The sequence below is a fragment of the Cervus elaphus genome, chromosome 10, assembly GCF_910594005.1.
Source record: "Cervus elaphus chromosome 10, mCerEla1.1, whole genome shotgun sequence".
Taxonomy (NCBI): domain Eukaryota; kingdom Metazoa; phylum Chordata; class Mammalia; order Artiodactyla; family Cervidae; genus Cervus; species Cervus elaphus.
Window position 1 is genome coordinate 47,360,535 of NC_057824.1, and position 26,626 is coordinate 47,387,160.

General features: G+C 39.4%; 1 protein-coding gene across 1 annotated transcript in view; it reads left to right on the plus strand.

Moving 5' to 3' along the window:
* Positions 1-26,626, plus strand: part of BAZ1B (bromodomain adjacent to zinc finger domain 1B) — a 54,142-nt gene continuing 27,516 nt past the window's right edge. Inside the window, exons 1-6 of the mRNA XM_043914993.1 lie at positions 1-1,167; positions 10,025-10,141; positions 12,306-12,450; positions 15,647-15,848; positions 19,087-19,208; positions 21,199-21,396. Coding sequence (XP_043770928.1) covers positions 1,061-1,167; positions 10,025-10,141; positions 12,306-12,450; positions 15,647-15,848; positions 19,087-19,208; positions 21,199-21,396 — 891 coding nt within the window. The 5' untranslated portion in view covers positions 1-1,060. The remainder of the gene's footprint in view (positions 1,168-10,024; positions 10,142-12,305; positions 12,451-15,646; positions 15,849-19,086; positions 19,209-21,198; positions 21,397-26,626) is intronic.

Genomic DNA, 26,626 nt, shown 5'->3' on the forward strand with positions numbered 1-26,626 from the left:
TGAATGAATTTATCTTTAATACACATGTCCTTTAATATGTTTTTCCAACGAAGCTTCTATATCATCCTTTCCAGCAAACCCCTAGAAGCAAGCATTATACTAATACCCCACTCTCGTCTAGAAGTTAACTTTAGGGGGACCCAACCTGAACCGCAAGTTACCTCTCAGCAGAACCTATGCCGATAAAGTCTCTGGGTTACTTCCCGCCAACCCCTCCTTCCGTGCTCCCCACCCGCGCATCTCCGGGCGTGGCCGAGCGCGGTGCCTTTAAGAAGGGGGCGGAGCCCGAGTGGAAAGACAAAGCCCCTGGCCGCGCGCTCCCCCTCCCCCCTCCGGCGCACCACACGGACAGTGGTGCCCGGATGTCTGTGTCGCCTTCGGTGACAGATGGCGCAGAGTCAGTACATGTTAGAGGGCTTCTCTGGCCTGACCTCTCTGAATTCCCGGCCTTTCGGTTCCCCGTTTTTCCCCACTTTCAACTCCGCCGCTGGAGGCCCGCGCGTCTGTCACTGGCGCTTACATAACGTGACCTTTCACCTCTTCATACTGCCCTCTAGTGCGCTGCAACCCAACTAGGCGGCCCGGGAAGGGGGCGGAACCTAACCGCAGAGCGGCAGCTCCTCTGAGCCAATAGGTTCTGGGTGCTGACCAGTTCTCCGCCTATTGGAGCATTCGCCACCGGCGCCACAGGGGAGCAAGTTAGTGTGCGCGCTGGCCGGGCGGGGGGGTGGAGGGGAATCTCCCGCCATTTTTCAATAATTTCCTCCGGTGCAGCTGAGGACGAGTCGTGACTGCCGAACGCGGGGACCCGTAGCGAAGGTTGGCCGGAGGCTTCGGGACGGCGCGGAAGTGTGCGAGGGAGTTCTGTGCCCGTGGGTCCCGTTCCATGGCTCTAGCGCAGCGGCGCCAGCAGTGAAGGAGCCGAGTTCGCGCCGCCCTCTCACCCCTCCCCTCCCCCACCCCACCCCCGGGAGCCAGGCGCTCGCTCCGGGCCGCGGGGCCTAGTGTTGCGCCGCGGGTCCACTGAGGAGCCGTCGTCTTCCCCGCTGCCGCCGCCGCGATGGCGCCGCTCCTGGGCCGCAAGCCCTTCCCCCTGGTGAAGCCGCTTCCCGGCGAAGAGCCGCTCTTCACGATCGCGCACACTCAGGAGGCCTTCCGCACCCGGGAGTATCCTTTTCCAGCAGCGCCGGCCAGGCCGCCCGCGGGGTGGGGTGGGGCGAGGTGGGCCGCGCAGCACCGCGCCAGTGGCAGCTGTCAGCCAGCCCGGCGCCGGCGGGCCTGCACCCAGAGCCCGAGCCCCGGGCCCGCCGATCCTGGGCAGGTGGGGTGGGGTGGGGTGGGGTGGGGGTGCGCGGGCGGGCCAGCCGGCCGGCTGGGCTCAGGCCGTCTCCGAGCCTTGCGCCCTCCATCCTTCCCCCGGCTCCTCACTTTGTCCCCGGGCCTCGTTATGGAGGAGCGACCCTCCATCCCACTCCCAGCGGGGGGTTGGCGTTAGGCCCTAAGTACCGGGGATGAGTGGGGTTTCCTTTGCTGCTGCCTTTTTCTTTTAAAAAGAAGCCTTCCACTTAAGTTTTGGAAATCGTACTTGCGCGGCCTCGTGATCCGGGTTGTACAAGGCGCGACTGCGTTCGTCCCCCCGCCCCCGCCCGCCCCGATCTCTGCGGGGACATTTGTGTTTTGCTCCTTCCGAGTGGACTGGAGGCTGATGAACTGACGGGATCGTGGGGCTCAAAATCAAGAATGAATTTCCAGACTTAGAGGAAAGACAGTAAAAAAGTTACCTTGGAGGAGCCGATCGGTCTATCCCTGTACTTGCACGGATTTGGAATTCTGACGGTGTGCAAGATCTGGATTTCTTTAAACAGCGTTTTTAAAAGACATGCTTACAGTCTTTATGTTGTATTTTAGGAACACGAGGCTGATGTTTTAAATGAGAGGCATCCTAATCATTGCTTAAGGTTTCTTGCTGTCAAGCTTATTGTCAAGTCTCTTAGCTAAACTTGTACCACTCTTACTTTTTTTATGGCTGCCTGATGCATCCTTTTTGAATCTTAACCGTTAAAAAGGTTTTTGAATCTAGCTTTCTTTAGTGTACAGAAAGCTTCAAGAGTGAAGGCTACTATGTTAGCTTTATCACCGCTTTCCCTTTGGAAGGACTTGATTTCTCAGCAGTGTCTGCTTCCGTGTAAAAGGAAGTGCGAGTGTGAGCCATATCATTTGATTACATTTCTTTTTGATCCTCCCTTTAATGTAGTGCTTTATGGGATTGTTTCAGTGCAGTTTGAGGATGTTAGATGTTCACGCAGGAAGGGACTTGGAAAATGAGTCCATTTTGTAGGAAGACTCTCAAAGAAATGCAACCAGAGCATCTCAGAGCAGAACTAGATCCTGGAGATGGTAGAGTTCCCCTGCCTGGGTATGCCTGGTAGGCCCAGACAGTTGAGATCACACACTTGTAAATGCTGAGAGTCAGGAGGAGAATCCAATGCTCTTGGTACCTCATGCCTGAAAGTAGATCACAGAAGGAACATGGAGTGCTATTCCTTCGCTTTTAATAATGTTAATCCACTGTTTGTTCCAGCTGGTAGCACAAGATGTGTGTGTGCTCAGTGGCTCTGTCATGTCCGACTCTTTGCGGCCCGGTGGACTATAGCCCGCCTGGCTCCTCTCTCCATGGGATTTCCCGAGCCAGAATACTGGAGTGGGTTGCCATTTCCTGCGTCAGGGGATCTTCCTCACCCAGGGTTGGAGCTCCCGTTTCTTGGCCTCTCCTGCATTGGCGAGTGTGCTCTTTACCACTGAGCCACCTGGGAAGCCCGTGGTATAAGTTGCGGTGTGTTTAAGGGAAAGGTTGAAGTGGTAATCTGGTTCTTGTCCTGTTAGGGCTTTTGGGGGATTGTTTTGGAGAAGTGCTCCAGCTCTCCCAAACACAGCATTATTCTGAAAGTGTCCTTTTTTTTTTTTTAATAACATTCCAAAACATTAGTGAAGTAAAAAATTACTTGTGGAAATATACTGTATCCTTTTCACATGTCTTTTGAACAGTTGATGGTTATTCACACGAATATTACTGAATGTTGATTTTCACGTCTGGTTCTAGTGAAGTATAAGAAACTGCAATAAGGAGGAGACCCATTTTGAGTCTCTAATAGGAACTGAGCTCTGTAAAAAAAAAAAATGGATGTAGATAGCTAACTTAGAACTGGCAGCCTAGGTTTTTTCATATGATTTGCTGAAATTGTTGAAATATAATGGTATATATGAAGCGTTTCTTTTAATGATGACAGTTGAACACTGATAGGTGGAACTTTTTAAGTGGTGTGTATTTAATAAAAATTCTTCATCTTTAAAATCTCCCCTACCAGTTTTTAGAACCCTTTTAACAAAAGAGTTCTTAAATTGTGTTAACCTGTTGGGGAGAAATTGCTCCCTTGGGAATTTCTACAAGTGGAAGCACTTTGAGGATGGTTTTTAAACAATTGTACTTTGTGGTTGGCAGGTTGGCATATTTTTTTTATTAGGCTATTAGTGATTTCATAGAGGAGAACGAATATGTGGTTGGATAACTGCTGCATTTGAAGTGTTGGTTTTTTCAGTTTTAAGTTTATAGTTAGACAATTATGTTTTTAATAGGATTTCATACTTTAATTTTCTCCTGATTCTTCCCGTTAGATTGCATGTATATTCTGTAGCAAATTTGTATGGTATTTTATTGACTTAAAGCTGTGAGCATTGTGTTCTTTAAGGCATTGTATGTCTTCGTTAAACTTACAGATAGCTGTGAACGATGCACACACATTTAATGACTGGGTTGTATATTGATGATTATTGTACTGTACCTTTAAATCTATGGCACATTGCTTCCCAGGATAGTACTACCACAGGCAAGGGCCTAGATCTTACTTGGAAAAGTTAACTTTATCGGAATCGTTTTGTGATGTGATTGTTTGACAGTAGAAGTCTGCATTGACTGTGTTTAAGTCAAGATGGATTTTAGGGAGGAACTGAACTTGCAGGCAGCCTGCTGTAGATTAATTTTATTTTTTGTATTGTTTTGACTACCCTAGTTTCTAAAGCCTAGAAACTAATTCATAACCTTAGTAGCATCACTATGAGAAGTTTTAGATGATATAATAAGGAGAGGCTGTTAGAATATACAGTTATTCTGGCTCTAGGTAAGAATAACTTAATTTGCCAAGAAAAACATGACAAACATTTTAAGAGCTGGGGTTAAACTGTAGTTGCGAGACAGGGTTTTATTGGACAGTTGGAATACTGAGCTCGTATGCTGATTTTCATAATTTAATTTCTTTAAAGTAACAAGTTATTACCAGATTAGAGTTATTTTTAACTTAATGACAGGCTTGTCCAAAGAGAGAAAATAGGCTAAAAAGCAAACCTTGTGTTGCTGCTTTGTCTTCTTACTTAGAACTCCTCGGGTTATAGTTATGCTTATTCAACCTCCATGCTTTTCTGGGCCGCTTCCTTTCAGGCTATCAAGTACTTCCTTGAAAGAAACCATACTTAAAAGGCTAAGGAGAACAAGAAGCCGCATATGGTGGTAAGGAGGTACCTCTTAAACTCCTGAAAAGGGAGGTACATAATGAGTTAATCTAGGATTTGAAAATATCTTATCATTTATAGCTTACACAACCTTTGGAGAATTGCTTTGACATTTTGTCTGCAATTATAAGTACAGCAGTCCCGGAACATAAAAACTTCAATTGGCATTTGCCCTGAGGGGTTATTTGAGAGTGAGTGACTTATTTTGGTAACCTAAAATCTGAAATAGGATTCAGAGGCAGCTGACTCAATATCTTTCTGATAGGCTTTTTTTTTCCTCCTTTTTTTTTTTTAAACATAAGTCAAATGAATAACCAGAAAAGAGTTACATAAACTTAAAAGTACCTCATGTTAGGAGTTGTTGTAGAAATTGCAGTTTTAAACTTTTAAAATTAATCTAATTTGAATAACTAGTCAATTAAAAATTGTGTTGTCAGAGGACCTTCATTCCTAGATGTAAGCACTAGGATTGTACTGCTGTCCAGTGTGATGGTGGTGGTGGTTTGGTCGCTAAGTCGTGTCCGACTCTTGTGACCCCATGGACTCTAGTCCACCAGACTCCTCTGTCCATGGGATTCTCCGTGCAAGAATACTGGTGTGGGTTGCCATTTCCTTCTCCAGGGGATCTTCCCAACCTGGAAACTGAACCTGGGTCTGCATTGTAGGCAGATTCTTTACCAGCTGACCTACAAGGGAAGCCCCAATGTGATGCAAGCCACATCTAATTAAATTTTTTTCTAGTGGCCACATTTGAAAAAAAGGAAAACAGGTGAAAAAAAGGAAAGGCACATTTTTCTTATTTTCCAAGATTCAGGCTGAAGGAGCGGTCTCTATCTGCAGCATCTTTTTCTGGTGGCAGAAAGAACAACAGGAAACCATGATGGCTTTTTAAGCTTCTTCCTGGAGGTGGCGTCTGTTCCATCTATTTGTCAAAGCAAGTCATGTGGTCAAACCCAAGGTGGTTATGGGTGGGTGATGTACTTTCCTCTTCCTAGGAGGCATTTGAAGCCACGTGGTAGTGGGTGATGTATTGATAGAATCCTCTTAATGGAGGGGAGTGGATATTTGGAAAGAATAGTACTGTCTGCCACATTTTAGGGTTAAGGAAATGTTTCCTGGGGAAAGTTATTTTTAAGTTGAGATCTAAAGGATGGTTAGAAATTAGATGGGGATTCCCTGGAGATCCAGCGGTTGAGATGCTGCGCTTCCACTTAAGGGGACATGGGTTCGATCCCTGGTCAGGGAACTAAGATCCTACACAGAGCAGCAAAAAAAAAAAAAAACAAAAAAACATTTAATTAGATGAAGAAGAGGTTTAATCTTTTGAAGAGCTTGTGAGTTTGATAGTTCTTGATTTTGAAAAAAAATACTTATTAACAAAATGTTAAAACCTTTTATTTATTTATTTTTTTTGTGTGCTGTTGCACTTGTGGAACCCAGGCAAATGGCAATAAACTCACTGAGTCCTCACCGCTGGACCACCAGGGAATTCCCGATTTTGAAAAATTGAAATGTTTCATGTGGCTGGAGTGAAAAAGTAGAAATGGAGATGCAGTGATGAGATATGCAAATGGGCCTGCATCACCGGTTGCTGTGAGATAGACTGAGGAATTTGGACTTTGCCTTAAATTTAGTGCAGGGTGTTAAAAGAATCTGAAAAGCAAAGAAGCAAGCTTTTAGGTTAGGAAGATTACTGTGGGTGCAGCATTGAGAATGGTTAAGAATGGATCTGTAGCCTCGAGACCAGTGGCAACTAGACCAGTGATTAAGTCATCTCTGCACTAGATAAGAGTGGTCTGAATAAATTCACTAGCCCTTGAAGTGGAGAGAAGTACAGTTTGTGAATTTCTGAAATAAGTAGATTTGGCAGGATTTGGTGATTGATTGAGTAGGAGTCAGGTTATGTTTTGGTTATCATTTGGTTAGTGGTGTCCTGTGACATCAGTTCAGTCACTCAGTCGTGTCCATCTCTTTGGGACCCCATGGGCTGCAGCACACCAGGCTTTCCTGTCCATGACCAACTCCTGGAGGTTGCTCAAACTCATGTCCATCAAGTCGGTGATGCCATCCAACCATCTCATCCTCTCTTGTCCCCTTCTCCTGCCTTCAGTCTTTCCTAGCATCAGGGTCTTTTCCATTGAGTCAGTTCTTTGCATCAGGTGGCGAAAGTATTGGAGATTTGCTTCAGCATCAGTCCTTCCAATGAATATTCGGGACTGATCTCCTTTAGAGTGGACTGGTTTGTCTTGCAGTCCAAGACTCTGAAGAGTCTTTTCCAACACCACAGTTCAAAAACGTCAATTCTTTGGTGCTCAGCTTTCTTTATAGTCCAACTCTCACATCCATACATGACTACTGGAATAACCAAAGCTTTGACTGTGACATAGAGGACCCTATGAGACCAGAAGGAAGATGCAGGGCCCAGCCTTAAAAGAAAGACATATCCCCCGAGGACATAAAGTGGTTAGAACCAAATAGGCCCAAGGTGGCAGAAGCCTGGACTTCCAATAACCTTGAATCTCATTATATACACTCTTTGTAATACTTTAGCACATGGTAAATGACCCCCACAGCCACCAAGACCTTTTGGAAACTGAGCCGTAAAAGGCCAGAAAGTGGGTGGTGGCCCAATTCTTGGAAATGCCCGCCCCTTCCCCAAAATAGTTGGAATAATACCCCTACTGCCTATGAATTTACCCAACCCATTAAAAACTAACCATCCCCTGTTTTAGGGCCTCTCGCCTCTGACATGGCCTGCACTCTGTCTGTGGAGTGTGTCTCCCTAAATAAACCTGCTTTCCCATTTAGGTCCTAGGGCAGAGCCTGACTGCTTGCATCCTTCACAAGTGTTCTGTGTTAATAAATCTACTTCCTGCCTATAGCTTTGCTTCTTGCTGAATTCCTTCTGTGCTGATACTAAACTTGAGCTTCATTAAGTCCTGAGAACCAAGTATGTGACTTCAGCAGGGAGACTGGGTTCAAGTCCCATCTGCATTGTAATTGGCTTTGAGTCCCAATCTGAGACCTGGGGTTTCACCTAGAAGAGGATCAGTTTATTTTGACTGTGGAGTCATGAAGTGTTTAGTTTGGACGTTCTTATGTTGAATTGCTGAGGCTATCCAAATGGAGATGTGTGTGTTGCTAGTATATACCTATATATGGGCCTGGAGTTCAGAGAGAGGGGACTGAGCTGCTGATAGAAGTTATTAGCATTTATAGATAGTAATTGAAGTTAATAGGAGTGGATGAGGCCACCCAGAACGAGAATGCTGTACTGATAAAGATTTCCAAAGGTGGGTGGGAAAGACTTGTAACAGAGTAGAAGGGACTTTCATTACTGTATTTGAAAAACCATAATCAGTCAATATTTGTTATTAAATATATATTGTTTGAAAGTAGTTTCCTCTTTTTTTTCCTTCTGAAAATAAAAATCTTAGTAAAACCCAATAAAATCTTGATGAGTGGTTTTCAGTACTGTGGGGGTTGGAGTATTTTTCCTGTTGCAACATGTTTGCATTTCAAGGGGCCTGAGGGCAAGTGAGATTTTTAAATCAGAAGAAATGGGTTTAAAAGCAAACAAGACTGGGGAAAAGGGATGTGAGGGTGAGAAGCACAAAGGACCTGAGAAGAAGAAGATTACCGGTGAGGCCAGTTAAATGTTTTAAAATGTTATGACTGGTTGAGAAATGAGGATCAGAAGCTGGATTTGGATAATGGCTCTGTTATGGGAGAGAAAGAACTGAATTGAGAAGTATGTAAGTGGTTACAGTTCGGGGGCTCAAGAGGTTAGGATGATTGCCTGAGTCCTGACTTGGACCGTTCAGTGAGATTGGGAATATCTGTTAAAGAACACGATTGAGCACGAGTGGAGGGTAGTGAGAGTTTGGGAAAAGTTGGATTTGAGGAGTCGCTGAGGCGTCTGGGTGGTAGCAGTCCTGTGTATTATTGGCCATGTGGGTCTTAGTCTGAGGAGAATGGACTTGACATGTTATTCCAACTTTTGAAAGTGACAGTAATAAAAACGTAATGCTTTCTCTTTAGGATATATTTGTTAATCTCGCATTCTCTCTGATGATGCAGTGGATTTCTTCAGTGTAGCTGAATGATGTATTAGAATGTTATTAAGCTTTTTGAATGTTTAAATAAATCCACTTACTGATTTTTATTTTACCTCCCCTCTCCAGGTGCAAATAGAGAAACAGAAAACAAACCCATTTTGTTGGTTAGTTAATGTCCCTATGGGGAAGCCCTGCTAGTTCATTTTCACCATAGGATTTTATAAATTTTCAGTGATTGGATTTGCAGATTTTATAAATTTTCAGTGATTGGATTTGCATAGGGCTCTGTGGAAGTCTGACTGCTGGTTTTCACTGGTATTCTATTTTATTAGTTTAATCTTTTAAATATTATCATCACCCCACTGAGGAAAAAGAGATGTATTGTTTTGTTTTTGGCAGATCCAGAGAATGATACACTGAGAGAAGGTACTTACTTATTGACTAAAAGTACAGTTTTGGATTATTTGTGGATTTATCCCTGTCATTTTTCTTTTAACTCATAATAGCCCTAGAAGACCAAGAATCTCCTTTATATTAAAAATGAATTATTTGTTTAGTTGTTCAGTAATATTACAAGAGGAGCTGTTTAAATACTTTTTATTTCAACCATTATAAAAGCTGTCACTTGGAAAGTACAGAGATTGGCAGGTAATTCTCCAGTTGTGGTGCCAGTTTTCCCGCACAGCATCTTTTGCTGTGCATAAAAGGAAATCCGTTACCTGTCACCTGAATTTGAATGTGACTGGCTGATAGTGAATTCCAGTTGGGGTGGTGTGGAACGTTCCCATGTACACGGCGCTAGTTGTATGGCCTCTTCCTCCCTCTCCCTCACAAAGACGGACTAATTACTGGTAAATGACTTGTGAACCCAGTGTTACTGGAGATAACATAAACTCTGGATACATACTACTACGTCAGAATTATTTTTAGGATTTTATGGTATTTATTTTTTAAACCCAAGAGAATCAAGAAGTGTTTCCAAGGTAGACTGGAAGGTTATTAGTAAATGGATCATGAGCATGTGCACAGGGTTATTATTCTAAACTGCCTGGGAAACTGGTGTTGGCCATTTTATCTTACTGTGCAACTGATTCTTAAACTTGATGACCATTTGAATTGTGTAACAATTTCACATACCTTAGATTCTTATTCCTTATCTCTTGTGTTTTATTTTGCCGTAGTTTTTTTCTTATAATTCTTAGTTCTGTGGGAGTCTTGTGAAGTGAAATTTGGGTGAATAGTGTTAATCGTCTTGCTTGGATTTGCCGGCTGAAAACTCTGACTTCAGTTTATGCTGTGCATTACAGAAAGGACACGGTGGTTTTTTCCATATATGATAAGTAGTTTGTGGATTAGTCTGTCTCTGCTGCTTGAGTATCGTTTTCCTGAGCCACTGCTCACAGAGAGTATGAAGCCCGCTTGGAAAGATACAGTGAGCGCATCTGGACGTGCAAGAGTACCGGGAGCAGTCAGCTCACACACAAGGAGGCCTGGGAGGAGGAGCAGGAAGTTGCTGAACTGTAAGTAGGAGCAGGACTGCCCGTTTAATGCTGTCTTCACATTATTAGGAAAAGGGGACTATTAACCACAGAACAGTATTTATATTTAAGTTTATGGCACATAAATTGGAATGCATTATATTGATGTACTGGTGTCTTGCCTGTTGTCATTTTGTGAGTAACACAGTATGTGGAATATACAGTTGTGCGTACACTTAACTTAGGTATGTGCTAGGCTTTTGAATGTTCTTGCCGTTTACTTGTCCCTTATAAATACTGTGGCAATGTGGTTCTGAGCAAAGGAAGCTGATATAATCTAGAAGTAATACGGAGGCAGCGAATTAGCAGATTTTCTTTATTTTGTGGTCATTTGAAATTTAAGACAGTATTTATAGCAGCTATTGAAAATAAATATACAGTTTGAAGATAGTTTATATTACCTGAGTAGGATGGTTAAATGAGATATCTTAAAAATTCTGTGTTCAAAGGGTGTATTTGTCTGGGTATTCTTTCAAAGAAAATACTCAGAATTTAGACAACAGATGCTTGCAAAGATAAGTAGGAACTAGGGATGATAAAACAGTACTTTCTTGGAAAATGAAATACAGCTGATATACAGTATTTATGTTTCAGATGTGCAGTGTGGTGATTCACAGTTTTTAAAGGTTATGCTCTGTGTAGGGAGAGTAGCCGGGTTGGAAGTAGTCCGGCGCTCGCTCTCACCCCAGGGTCTGGAAATACGCGGCTGTGTAACAGCTGAGGGCGCTTACAGCACTGCGCACGCGCATCACGATGGGTACCTGCTTGGCCGCAGGCCACTTTTGTTCTGTAAAGGTATATAAGCTCCACGTGAAAAGCCCTTGCAGCTTCGTTGCGGCCACGTTCACTAGGTCAGGACGGCTGCCTTACTGCGGCTGTGCCAACCCGAAGAGAATAAACCTATGGCTCCGTGAGTTTTCTTCCGGCTTCCTTGCTCACACTTGCCTACCACGGGTTCAGCGAACAGTGAGATACAGTGAGCCAACTATTTATAGTTATTATAGAAAAACAGTACCCTTTTGGAAATTCAGAGTAGAAGCGTCTTCTGTGGACTTCTCTTAATAGTATATAAACAGAGAGCATACAGTTTAGTAATTAATACCATTCTGCTCTTTTGCCTGTGTAACAGAGCACTATCTTTGCTTGAGACCGGGGTTCCAGTGATGGCTCTATCACTGATTAATAATTAGTTGAGTCTGTTAACCTGTTGCCTGTTTCTTTGCTTGGGTCACTGACGTTCCGTTTTGAATTAGTGTTATTTATGTTTATACCTTGTTAGTGTACTAGACCCGGGGTTGGCCTACCTTTTCTGTAAAGTGCCAGTTAATATATTTTAGGGTTTGTGGGCAGTATGGTCTTTGTCTCAGCTATTCAACTTTGATGTTGTACAGTGAAAACAGCTATTGATAATACCATAAGTGAATGGGAGTGACTAGGTCCCAATAAAATTTTATTTACCAAAAAAAATTACTGGTAGCAGGGTGGAGTTGGCTCATAGGCTGTTGCTGACCCCTGTAGTAGCCTGTAAACTCGAGGGCAGGTCTCATGTTTGATTTATGCTGAAATTGGTTACAGTGCCTAGGCACAGTCGTTTGTACTGTAAAAGCATGTGCAATTTGCTCTTTACAAAATAGAGATAATGCTACCTTCTGGATGTCTTTTTGGGTGTGTAAAAATTCTCTTTGAATGAAAGATGATAACCATTAACCTACAGCAAATAAAGGAAATAAAGGGTAGTAAGCGGGAGATCAGTTATTGTTGCTTGTAATATGATGATGTACCTGGAAAACCCAAAGACAATCAGGTGGACAACTGTTAGGAACAGATCAGAGAATTGATGAAAATAAATTGCTCTCCTTCACACAAAGAAATAAAGTACAGTGGGAATTCAGAGGTTAGCAAGACTAATAACTTAGAGTTGCTGGGGGAAACTCCACAAGATTTAATGAAGAAGGTGACACTTGAAGGATAGTTTGTGCCCAGCTGCAGAGGATGGGATGAGGTGTTTATATTTACTTCTATGAATAATCTTTGTATTTTCCAGTGCCTTGCCTGTATGTGCTAAAGGACTTTTTCAATTGACCCGAATAACTCTCTGGATAGTCTTTTCTTCATTTTCTTGGAAACTGATGACTTGTTTGTTTAGTTTGAAGGAGGAGTTCCCCGCCTGGTATGAGAAACTTGTCCTGGAAATGGTTCACCATAACACAGCCTCCTTAGAGAAGCTGGTGGATACTGCTTGGCTGGAGATCATGACCAAATACGCAGTGGGAGAAGAGTGTGACTTTGAGGTGAGCGCCTGTTTTTACTTATTTTTTTAATGTGATTTGATTGACTAACCAAATGACAGGATTGGAGCTTCCATGCAGATTACACGAAGTATTTCTATGTGAGTAATATTGAAGTCCCCTTTACTTAATAGTATTAAATATATTTTAAACATTTAATATTAAGTATTTTAATCACTAAATTTTAGAACTATGTAAAAGACTTTCAGATATTTTTAGTCCAAATCTATGGAATCTAAGGCAAAAGATTTCCATTTCCCTGCAACAGTGATTGAGTTGACTTCTTTCTATATAAGTTTAATTTTCCAGCCCATTACTAGAGGATAACTATCACTGAAGTAAATAGGTAGGATGACTGTTACTAAAGGATTTACTAAAGTAAATAGGTAAACTATTTACATAACACTAAAGCAATCCCTATATAGTCCTTTGAAAGTTTAAGATAAGATTCATTTGTTGAAGTTCTGTATGTACTGGATGCTGGGCTTGTTGCTTTACATAATATCTTACAGAATCTGCACAGAAAGGCTGAGGTGGTACACAGGCTTAGATGTTTAAATAGCTTGTTCAGGTTGATACAGTGTACTAGTGTGTAACAAAATAGCTGACTGACAGTGGCCAGGACTTCTCAAAGTTTAGCCTAAATAAAATGACTTTGAGGATTTCTGAATATGCATTCTTAGGCCCCGTCCCCTGAGACTTCACATGGAAGGTCTAGGGTAGGACCTGAAAGTTGGCAGTTCTAACACGCTCCAGGATGTGATGATGTGAACACCCGGGGGACAACTGTTCTGAGTAGCATCAACTTACCCAGTGAATTCATTTGATTATCTCACATAATAAGTCTTAGAAGCAGGCAGTTCCAAGGTTGGTGTAGAGGCTGTCCTTCTGCCTTTCTGTTCTGTTCTTGCTGGGTTTGGTTTTGTCCTTAGTTCTGTTGCCTCTTGGTTGAGAAATTATGACTGTATTCAGAGCAAGCAAATGCTTGTCTAAGCATCGTAAGAAAATCTTTATCAGAAGCATATTCTTCCCCATTCCCTTTTATCTTTACATGTTATTGACTAGACCATGGCTTACATAACCATCTTCAGCTACAAGGGGGCTAAGGAAGTGAATACTCCCTTTTTTTTTTTTAAATCCTCAAAAGAAGGAGGGAGAAAAGGAGGAGGGGAATGGCTTAGGATAACCCAGCAGTAGCCAGTAAGTCATTGTCTGGTTCCAAAGTCCTTGTTCTTTCCTCAATTTACTTTGACTCCCTGTATCTCCCAGCTACTTTTTATATTTGTAATGTCTGTGGAGTCATCATTGGGTTTTAATCACACACTTTATATCATTCAGTGTCCTGGCAGGAAACAGATGGCATATTCAAATGGTGTAATTGAATTGAGTTTGAAAAAGAAACTTCAGATCACAGTCTGATCTAGGTCAAGGAAAACCAACAAGAAAAGGTTAAGTACCTCATGGCAATCAATAGGGGAGAGGCTTTACTGCTTCTAAACTCCGAGTAAATGAGGGAAGGGAAGGTTACTGGAACTAGGAGAGAATAATGTAATTGTAGAAAAGTGCTTTGGTCTAGTGAGAGGTGACCAGCCTGCTAAGGCTGACAGTCAGGAGAATGCCAGTGGCACCTTTCTTTCACGCCGTGATTTCCTACTTATGCTCCCCACGGACTGAACTCATCAAAACCTAGGGAGAGAGGAGCCCTTTGACGTAGTTCATGAAGGTCAGCCTGTTTCAGCACAGAGCAAGGTAGAGGAGACTGGAGATGGACTTGAGTGGTGAAAAGGAAGATACTGCAAGGTGGAAGAGGAGGAGTTCCAGAAGAGGGAGAGAGGTGTGTCTGTAAACGTATGAAAAGATGTTTATATTCATTAGTAATCTAGAAAGTCAAATGGAAACCACAGTGAGATCATTTATGCACATCTGACTAGTGAATAAAGAAAAGTTAAAATAATGCCAAGTTTTGACAAGACTGTGGAGCTGCTCATTCATTGCTAACTATTTCAGTAACTGCTTTGGCATTATTGAATACAATATGCTCTTTGACTAGGGTTTTTATTCTTGAGTATTTTCTCTTTTAATAACTGATAATGTTGAGCACCTTTTCTGCTTGTTGTTATCCTTTTATTTGTGTTTCCTTTGGTGAAATGTCTGTTCAAATCTTCCTCCATTTTAAAATTTAATTTAAATGGGATTATTTTCTTGTTTTTAAGTTGTGAGACTTATTTATGTTTTCTGGATACAAATCCTTTGCTATATATATGCTTTTTTTGTTCCAATCTAGGACTTGTATTTTTATTCTCTTAACAGTGTCTTTAGAAGAGCAGGCGTTTTTAGTTTTGATGAAACCAAATAGAAAATAACTAACAATATCTATAATTACATGTAATATAAATGTTCTAAGGTGAAAGTTGCTCAGTGTCCAACTCTTTGCAACCCAGTGGGCTCTAGACCACCAGGCTCTTCCATCTGTGGGATTTTCCAGGCAGGAATACTGGAGTGGGTTGCCATTTTCTTTTCCAGACATAAATGTTTTAAAACTTCAATTAAAAGGTAGAGATTGTCAGATTGGATAAAAAATTTCAGAATGATTTTAATGCAAAGAATCTAGCCGGAACTTTGAAAAAGAACAGCAAAAGTAGAATCCTAATGCTCTCTGATTTTGAACCTTATTTTAAAATATTAAGATGGTATAGTTTGGTATAAACATAGGCAAATACATCAGTGGAACAGAATAGCATCCAGAAATAGACACATGTGCACATGCATGCTTGCATGTGCACACACACAATTATAGTCTGATTTTTGATAGAGGTGGAAAGGTAATTAAAGTGAAGAAAAGATAGTCTTCAATAAATGGTTCTGGAATAATTGGCTATCCATATATAATTGACTTTTTTAGAAAATGGAAATTCTTGAACTTGTTTATATATATCAGGTTTGTATAGTAGTTACCCTTTGGCCTTAATACATTGGTACATGAACTATGAACTAGATGGTGATCATTTTATTTTTTTAAGATGTCCTATTTCAAACTAGAGGTCTGGGAAATAAAGTTGGGGAAAAAATCACTGTACTTAGCTCCTTTAGAGTTTTCATGTACTTTTTTGGTCAGGTGATGTGGAAGGTGTATCACCGTTACCTTTAGGTTTCTAGTTCTTAATTATTATCTTTGACTCTCTCTCCTATCTTCTTATAGGTTGGGAAGGAAAAAATGCTCAAAGTGAGGATTGTTAAGATTCATCCTTTGGAGAAAGTAGATGAAGAGGCCACTGAGAAGAAATCTGATGGCTCCTGTGACTCTCCTTCAAGCGACAAAGAGAATTCTAGCCAAATGGCTCAGGACCATCAGAAGAAGGAGGCAATTGGGAAAGAAGAGGAAGGAAGGAGAGAGAGTATTAGTATGTATGATACTGTCTTTCCTTACTGAGCTGTGCAACTCTGCTTATTTTATTATGCACAGATCTTTTTTAGTTCTCTTGCAACTCAGTTTGTAATTGAATTTTGTTGTTAGATAGACATGCTTTTGTTTGTTTATGGTTTGGAAAGCATACGTATACTGTGACTCAGGATTTAAATCTCCTTTCACAATTAAGACATTGGGAAGTCATTTCCTCTAGTTGCTTGGAAATCTGTGTGCACATACCAAGCTACTCAAGATGGGAAAGAAGGTTTGCTTTCTTTTTCTCTTTAAGTTGGAATTATGTATATATGCGTGGATGATCTGAGTAGGAGGGGGATGATCTGAGTAGGAGGGATAAATTCTAATCCCTGTTTCTCTTCACATTGCAAGCCAGTGTGATGGTTTTGAGATACTTCCTTTTGTCTGTTATCTGTAATTCACATTCCTTCTCAGATGGGAACTGCCAGAATTCTGAAGCACTGTGATGTCTAAAAGTAATTTTTAGGGACCTGGATACCTAACATAATGTTTTGAAAGTTCAAGAACTGAGACATTACACATTGGGAAAATCATTTATCCTCTGAGGCCTCCCTCCCTCCTCCTCCTTTTTAAAAAAATCTGTGTCAATTAGGAATTTAACTGGGATAGACTTCTTCTATCTCTGAAGATATGAGTATTCAAATGGTTTGAATATATTGAGCTTCCTCCTCTTGACTATCAGAGGATCAAATTTTACCTCATTATGTAACTATTACAAAGTTTGAATTAGAACATTTCCTTAGAGTGTTATGCTGTATGTCTTCCATTCTATTTTGTATCTCCTTATGTTTGGGGCATGTGCAGATGGTTTTAAAGGGATGTCCTTTCTTGTCCCGAGGACTTCTGAGACTGCTGTAATGCGTCCACCTCAGTTGTTGATGCTTCAGTTTTTTCACTCTGTATTATGAATGCTGATATCAAGTTTTTTCAGTTTCTCTTTTCCTTCTTTTTGCTACTGAAGTTTTACTTACATACCCAAGACTTGAGGTTGATAAGTGTTTTGGTTAAGTATTGACTGATGATATGTCTTCTGACACTACTAGAATCAGATCATTGGAAGGGACTTCCCTAGTGGTCCAATGGTTAGGACTCTGCGCTTCCACCGCAGGAGGCACTGGTTTGATCCCTGATCAGGGGAGCTGGGATCCCTCCAAGCTAGGCCAAAAATAAAAGATCATAGAATCAGATCATCAGAATACCAGTAATGTGTTACAGCTGTTAGTTTTATTCCTTGAGCATTGTGTACTTAGGAACCCCTAGTTTTAGACTTTGGCTTCTTTTTTAGGATGTTATATGCCTTAGTTTAGGTTTCAGTTTGGGGATATAATGTTATTGCTAGTCTGTGGAAAGAATGGTAGGCGGGCTCAGTTCAGTCGCTCAATCGTGTCTGACTCTTTGCGACCCCATGGACTGCAGCACACCAGGCCTCCCTGTCCATTGCCAGCTCCCAGAGTTTACTCAAACTCATGTCCATTGAGTCGGTGATGTCATCCAACCATCTCATCCCCTGTTGTCCCCTTCTCCTCCTGCCTTCAATCTTTCCCAGCATCAGGGTCTTTTCAAATGGGTCAGTTCGCATCAGGTGGCAGAAGTAGACGGGCTAAAGAATGTTACAGTGTACTCTGAATGTTTTCCAGGGGAAACTGATTAGCATTTCCATAGAAATATGATAGACAAATTCCAGTATTCAAAATGTTTTCTTACAAGGTAACCTTCCTTCTACTTTATGGGAGGAAAATGTACTAGGCAGGAACTTCTCAGCTTTGTATTCTTAACCTCATTGTAATGAATTGCTGTGGTCCTCTATCAGAAAAGAACTATCCTTCCTCTTGGTCACAATACCTGCTCTGAATTCCATTCCTTCATGCTTTCTCAGGATTGGGTTAACTTTATTATTCTGCACTGCAGTGCTCTTGAATGGTTATTCTCAACTTATAAATGAAGTCCCATTTTCCAAAAGCAAAACATACTTTTCCTTGATCCTGTTCTCTTTCTGACTTACTCATTCAAGCCAAAATTCTTGATAATGTTGTCTCCCCTTTTTGACCGTCAGTTATTCCTTATGCTGTTAACTTGTGCTGCTTTACTCCTGAAACTGTTCCTGGGAAGGTTTTAGGTGACTCCTAATTGCCAAACCCACTGTTTTCTTCTTAGTGTGCTTTATTTTTGTATTTAACACTACTGGTCACTCTCATTTTTAGTTTATTTACTATCAGGGTCTCCTTTTTCTCCAACTATTTTTTTTTTTGCTTCCTCTCCCCACTGCTGTTCCTTTAGATTTTGTTTGTTTTCATATGATTTTGTCCTGTCTTTTCATTTTTCAACACATCTACTTGGTTTCTAAGGCAGAACACTGGGAAGCCTTTAGCATCTCCCACATCTAGTTGGTTACCAGGTCTGTCGTCTCAGCTGTTCGCTTCACCATTCCTGATACATAAATTCAGATGTTTATGATTATATCTTCTGATTTCCTTTCTTCAGTTTCACCTTCCCATTTTACTCATTTTCTCACTGCTGAAAGTGTTTTTTCCTTTTCTTAATTTTTCACATTAGTTCTCTTTCCAAAATGTACATCTGGTTAGTTAGATCAAAAATCCTTTGTTTCCCTAGTGCCCGTAAGACAAATTCCAGTCTATTTAAGTGTTGTGCAAGGTTCATTATAATTTATAAACCTCTACTTACCTCTTTAGTCTAATTTCTTTTTTTTTGGCCATACTAGGTGGCATGTGGGATCTTAGCTTCCTGACCAGGGATTGAACCTGTGCCCCCTGGAGTCTTATCCACTGGGCCACTAGGGAAGTCCTATAATCTGATTTTTTTTTTTTTAATTATAATGTAGATCATATTCACCCATATCTCATTATTTGTAGTCTCTGAACAGGTCATGTTCTTTCTAGGCCTTCCCTACCTGTCTTCCAGACTAAATTCATACTTCTCTCTTTTTGAGTGTTTTTCTCCCTGTAGTAATTTTCTATACCAATCTCTATTATAGTATTTTCCTCATTGTATTGTAATTATTATTGACTCCTCCCATAGACTTTAGCTACTTGAGGTAAAGGCTTTACAGTTTATCTTTGGGTCCCATCACTCGGTGCCTGGTTGCAGAGTACGTGTTCAGTAAGGTTATTGTTAATCAATGAATGGGCAGAATTAAAAGAATTATTTTTTTTTCACTAACTTTCTGTTGATTTGACTAGACGACAGAGCACGCAGATCTCCACGAAAACTTCCTACTTCATTAAAAAAAGGAGAGAGGAAATGGGCTCCTCCAAAATTTCTGCCTCACAAATATGATGTGAAACTACAGAATGAAGATAAGGTTAGTTGACACTTTATATTGAGCCTCTAACACATAGTATTGTTTAAGAAAGGATCGAAGAGCTAGTTTTCTCATAGAAGATGTGTTGTGTGAATGAATTTGTTTCTACAACAAATTCTGAGTGGTTTTCTGGTCTTTGTAATTAAGACTTTAAGTTAAATTGAATTTTCTTTTCTAGGAGAGCACATGCTTTTTCCTTTCTAATAGGAATTATTAGAGTGTAAGAGTAATTTGCATTTGAGCTTCAAAGTTAGTTGTCTAAAAAAAATAATAATCTGTTTCCAGTGGTTATGGACTTCCTGAGGAAATAGCTCTTCCCAGTTAAAAGTAGAGCTATTTGTAATAAAATAAGCTCAAAAACTGAGTTAACTCTAACCAGTGCTCTTACAAGGAATCTCTGGAGCTAATCATCTAAAATGGTAAATACTGTTTAAGTAACTTAGTACTATGTATTATTGATGCTGAGATGTTCAACTCCCATATTTTTACATGCCCAGAATCAGGATGTATCTTTTTTTTAAACGGAAGTATAGTTGATTTACAGTGTTGTGTTAGTTTCTGATGTACAGCACAGTGATTCAGTTATGCATATATATGTATATTCTTTTTCATTGTAGTTTATTAAAAGATACTGAATATAATTTCCTGTGCTATACATTAGGACTTTGTTTATCTATGTATCTTTTGGAATCAGGATATATCTTAATATCAGTTGGCAAGAATTTTTTTCTTTGTGGTACATAAAGTAATGTGTCTTTTGTTAATAACATCTTAGATTTCATGAAACGTGGCATGTTGTTTCGGGTACTTGTATTTCCGTATGTATAAAGTCTTATCATTAGGAAGAAGTGGGGCAGCTAGGTGGGGAAGGCAGCTGCACGCTTGTCTCCCTGTTTACCGGTTTATAGAGGAAGGCGCTAAGGCCTGAGAAAGCCTCTTTTAGAGTGTTGTTTCTTTCCCCCACGTCAAAATGTTGACAAGTCTTATTTCATTTTGAATCATTTGTTTTATAGTTAGTGATCTGAAGACTTAATTGCATTATCAGGATTTCTTTATATTTTAAATTGGGTGTTAAATACATTTTATTTTACTAAATGTCTTATGTCCCATTCAGCAAGGTGGGTTGCTAAAAACATGGCTAGCAAGTCTCAATCACTTCCCTAATTAACGTTTGTTTTCTTATTGATGATTGTAACTTGTTTGGTTCACATGTAGTAAGTATGGTTTACTGTGAAATACGGTTTTATAGAAAAACAAAATACAAATAAGAAAAAAGGTATCTCTGATCCCATACTTAGAGAAGATAATTGGTGAATATAGATGTAGTTAATGGGTGGCTACCTTTTAAATGACTCTCAAAAGTGGGACTATTCAGTATATAATATTTTGTAACTTGCTTTTTTCATTTACGGTATGAGTATCATTAAATTTTCTTCCAAAACAGTATTCTCAGGTTGTTAAGTATGTATGATAGTCACCAAGGTAGTTTATTAAAAATGCAGATTTCCAGATTTCACCACCACAAATTCTTCTGATTCAGTAGCTTTGGGATGAGGCCCAAGCATCTGCCTTGTAATAGCACCCTAGATGATTCTGATAACTCTGTCCTGATTGAGAAACTCTTCGCCCCCATGTCTGCATAGTGTCTGTGTGGATATTTTAATTTGAAAAATGAGTCCTTTATGGATATACCTTTATGTATTTTCCCTCCCCCCCCCGCCCCACCTTTTGTAAGCAGTTGATGATGACTGTCCATTTATTTCTAAATTCTTAATAAGAGGAATTGTGGACAATGGATATATACATTTTTCTGACTTTGATACATGTTGACAAATTGACTAGAGATATATTAACGTTCTGTCTCTGAAAAAGGTGATAACCCTATTTCATAGGTGGAATTAGGAGTTCTCTGGAGAAAGTATAGATCTTTGTTCTCATTGGTTAATTGCTTTTGACCCCAGTAATGAGTTATTTTTGTTTGTTAATTTAGATCATCAGTAATGTGCCAGCAGACAGCTTGATTCGTACAGAACGCCCACCAAATAAGGAGATACTTCGATACTTTATACGGCACAATGCGTTACGGGCTGGCACGGGTGAAAATGCCCCTTGGGTGGTGGAAGATGAGTTAGTGAAGAAATACTCCTTGCCTAGCAAGTTCAGTGACTTTCTGCTTGATCCATACAAGGTAAGGCACCTTAATTTTTGGACAGAAGGATAGGACACTATTAAATGAATTTATTTTCTCTGATGGCTCCAATAGGATTAGATTTACAGTAGATTTTAAACTGTAATTTTAAATAATGAATTCAAAATTTTTTCACATGTGTCTATTTCATTTAGGTTGTGATATTGGGGTTGGTAGGAGAGAGGTTGCATTGAATATCTCTTCTTCTAATATGACTTATTTTTACTGTGGTTGCATAATTAAAGAAACATGCATGTGCTTTTTTGTCTCAGATCTTTCTTGGAATGAGGTATGGTGTTGAAAATATTTTGCAAATTGATTGCTAAAAATGAAAGCTGATATTTGTATTGTCAGATAAGGTCAAATATACTGACATCTTTGAAAAGAATTAGTAGAAAATCTAACATTCCCCTCTGTTTTTTTTCCCTTTAATTATCTCATTGGGTTTTCACAATATTCTGATGAAATCATATGGTATATCTGTATTAATCTTATTTTCCAGATGGGGAAACTGAGACTAGTGTAATTAGAACCAGCAGAAAGTAAATGACAGAAGCTAAGACATTGGCCTTGGATTTCTGATTTCCTTTTCCATCTCAGGGTTTCTTCAATGATATTTTTTAAATGTGGGTTTTGAGAGTATTTATATTTCCTTTTGTTGATAAATTTACTTATTTACATACTGATATTTCATCTTGATCTCTGGGCCAGAATGTGATCAGCAGAGGGCAGCTGGTGCATTAAAACTAAGTCAGAATTCAGGATTTCTCTTTTTATCTCTTCCTTGTAATTATGAAAAACTAAGGATATCTTACAAGTGAGTCATACAACTAAATTATGTCAATTATCTTATGTTGATATCGCTAGCAAAAGTATGTTGAGAAATACATACATTTTTTCAAACCTTGGAAAAGACCTCCAACCATGGTTTAGCATTACCATGTTTTTTTATTCTAGGCCAGCATGATCAAGCAAAGATAAACAGTTCTATATAAAATCATCTCTAAATGAGTTTTAAGACTTGAATCTTCTAAGTCCTTAAACATTTTCCTCTCTTAAAATTTTACAGTTGTCTTTTATGTAATTTAGTTTAGTGATTCAAATAATATGAATAACATGAAAGAAAGACTGTTTATGGATAAAAGGTCTCTGGGTTTTATTAGAACAAAAAAACTGATCCATACTTATTATAGGAGCCAGAGACTTAGAATTCCAGGAATTTATCTGTTGAAAAGCAATTTCTGAAGAAATTGGCTATTCTGAAACTTTCTAATGAGAGCTTAAAATATTAACGTAATGAAATTTGTCTATAATTCAGTTGGAGACTAGGGAGTACAAGCTTGTTTAGACTAAACTGCTGTAAGAAGACAGTGATTCTACTTAGAGAAATGGGGAGTCATATAAGATAACCAGTCTACAAATTAAGAGCATATACTTATCTTATTATGTATTTTGCATCCCTAAAGAGTAATTTCTTATTCCCCAATACTATGTGATATTTCACTGATTTTTCTTTTTTGAGTTTATATATGTTTATTTTTCCTTTTTATTAAAGTCAGCTGTCTTAAAAAACTTTTTGGCGTCACAGCCAAGACAGAATATACTTAAGGCACAGATAAGAAGACCATGAAAGAGTGCTTTGGATTCTTTCCTGATCTAAAGGAAATTTAAAATAATTCATGGAGAATTAAAGTTGATCACTTGTGATCTGCCTATCCCAAAGGCAATGTGTTTGTGCTTGCTTCAGTAACACCTACATTAAAATCAGAACCAAAAGCAATAGGTTAAAAATTTTTTTGTCTTTGGTTTAGTAGAATTTAGTGTTTTGGGAGGCTGCTGAATACAACTACTGGAGAGAGAGATGAGGTCTGGAGAGAGAAAGCAAGCTGTGAGTAATGGTGTTAGGAAAGGACTGGCGGGGAGAGCTTCAGTGGGAGAGGGAAATTATTTGGAAAAGTGGAATTTTTGAGTGCTATCTGAGCGGAGCCTGATGTGGTGATAGGCATGTGTTTGTGGTCTTGTAAACCTTAGAACATAATTTACTTGAGATTAAGAACTGTTTTACTCATATCCTGTGATGTTTAGCACAGGTATAATATGTATATGGCTAGTGAATTCATTTCTTTAAGAAGTTCTGTTCATTGAGAAAAATGCAGCTGACAGTTGAGTTTAGGGAAAACATTTTGTAGGCCTAATGACTTGGAGGAATGATTTATAAGGCACCTGAATAATAAAATAACGTTCATCTAAGATGAAATCAGCCATCTTAGCTCATTTCCCTCTTGTAATACATTGCCGCTGTAGTGTTTTGTTGGTCTGTCCATAATTTTTTTTTTTTTTTTTTTGCCTCACAGCAAGCAGGATGATCAGGGATTGAACCCACGCCCCCTGAAGTGGCAACACAGGGTCCTAACCAGTGGACTGCTAGGGAATTCCCTGTCCATAATGTTTTGAACTCTTATTTTGAGCTGGTATATCCTAGTAGGGAAACATTTGGATAGAGACAACAAGAAAATAATACTTTTTAAGACATTTGAAGTCCTAAAATAATTTGGATTGGTTTAATATGATTCTTAATACATGTATAAAGCATTTTATTTTGAAATAATTTCATGCAGAAAAACTGACATATACTACAAAGAATTTCTGTGTATTCTTCAGGTAGATTCCTCAGATGTTAATATTTACCACATTTATTTTTTTTCTCTTCACACACAAATTTTTTTCTGAGCCGTTGGTAGTAGGTTATAAGATAGGATGCCATTTTGCAAAATACTTGAATATGTGTTTCTTAAAAGACAAGGATATTTTCTATTAATAACTGTGGTACAATTACCAAAATCAAGAAATTAGCATCATAGCAATACTGTTACCTGATCTAGAGTTTTTTAAGTGACCATAATCTCAAGATTTTATTATCTTCATAATAAAATAAGCAGCTTAGAACTGAATCACTTTGGATTTTTCTCTTATGTCCTCCCAGCTCAAAATGCATGTATCTCTTAACAGCCAGCATTCTCTTAGATCTGTAGTTGGGCTCAGTGCATTCAAGCCTCTGCAAAATCTTCTTTGTGGTTTTAGCCTTTCTCTGGAAAACCAGCTAAGTCTGTCCACCACAGCCACTCTGCTTCCTGTCATAACTCTTCTTTCTCTGGAGAATAGAGACTCCTTGTGCTTCTTGGACTGTGTCTCCCTGTGGCCTGGTGCTTGTGCCACTGACTGCAGAGAGTCCAGCAGGCTTTAGGAATGGCCCCATGTCTGCGAGAGTGCTGTCGGTGTGGAAGGAAGGGAGTCACAGCTTTAACTCTGATTTTGCTAATTGTCCCAATAACATCCTTTTAGCCAAACAAATTTTGTCTTGGCCCCAGTAGGATTTAATGTAGTATCATGTATTACCTTTACCTGTTACGTCTCTTGTCTTCTCTAATCTCAGTTGTCCATTGTCTTTTAAAAACCTTGACATTTTAAAGAACACAAGTCAATTATTTTGCATAATGCTCCTCAATTTGAGTTTATATCCTCATGCTTAGAAATACCACAGAATTGTTGTTGTATTCTCAGTGAATCATATCAGAAGGCACGTGGTGTAATTTTGTCTCATTACTAGTGATACTTAATTCTTGTACGTTTTGATATTTCTTATCTTAATAACTGATATTTCAAGTGTTAATAGTCCTAAGATTTTTCTTTGAATAAATTTTGGTTTGTGAAGTTTGGTTATGAATAGAGACTAGAGCTGAAGTATTTTAAAAAATAAAATGATTTTCAGAGCACTTAAAACTATTGTATTGTAACACATTTCACACATTTGCTGATAAAAGCATCAGGAGATCGAGACAAGCCCACTCTGAATGTTATCTTGAAACTCCTAACACGGTCCCTTGGGCAAATGAGAAGAGTGAAATAAGAATCAGAATATGGATTGCCAGAGTTTTCTAATTCAAGGTTCTTACTGCTAACTATTAAGTTAAATTTAGCATCTGAATGAGCTGCTATAAATATGTTTATTCATTTTTATCTTATTAGATTTCCTTATTTGTGGTGGTGGTTTGTTCCAGGTGACAGGGAACAAGTGTGGAATTGTAGACACAATTGTGGAATTGTATAACCTCTTGTGTTCCTGAGACATAAATAATTTTTTCCCGTTTATCAGTTAAGAAGGGCCTTTGCTGGAAAAGCTATAATACTGCTAATCCAGGTGCCCGTTCTTTTCTCCCTCTCGGTGCACTGTTCTAGTAGATTACTTTTGTTGAATGAGGGACAGGGTAGACCCTTAGCACATACATGGTTTTATACTTTTTCAGATTCCCCCTGAGCCCAGCCATGCCGGCTCCCACTGGCTGTGGCTGCCCAGCATGCCCTATGCTGAGATGATCCAGTTACTGAAGGACTGCTCACGCGGGGAGCCGGCCTTTTGGGAGGGGGTTGGGTGAGTTAATTTCTTTCATTTTTAAGAAAAAAAAAATACATATATATATATGGTGTGGCTTGGCAAACAAACACACCTTATAAATGGGCTACTGGACCATCTCATGGCTAAGCCATCCTCCCAGCTCTTTCTTGCATAATCATTTCTGCCTAATACAGTGCTTCTAAGGAGAAGAAATTTATGCTAAATTTATGCTTGAGTGGCTTTTTAAATAGAAATGTAATCAGTAAATTAAAAAGTGGCCCAATTATAATAGATCCTATTACAAGATATCTATTAAAAATGTAAAAATGAAGTCTCATACTCATCTCCTTTTTAGTGATAAATTTTTGGAATGACTTCAGAGATAATCTGTTATCCTGCACATTAGAAAAAGCATCAATCTGTTATGTCTATACTCTGAAGATTTTCCAAGTCTAGCTGAAGTGGATGATTAACTTTTGGAAAGCATGTATTTATCTTTAATTCCTGACAGGGTAATTTTGGGCCTTAGTCTGTGATTTGTAGGGTGGTCTCTGAAATAATTGTTTTCTTTGAAGTTTTGTTGCTATTCTGCCCACAAGAAGAATGGACTCTTAAATAAGTTACCTTTGCTTATTTTTTTTTAACATTTTGAAATAGAGTTCTGGGGAACTAGAACTGGGAAATTCTTACCTCTGGGGAAAATGTGCCCTGAGTCACAGATAATGTATATATTCTATAAACTATGAAACCTTTTTATTAGCCCATACTGAGGATAATTGGGGAACAGAACATCCAGTTTTGGTCAAGGAACAAAAACAGCCTGCTAGGGGAGAGGTA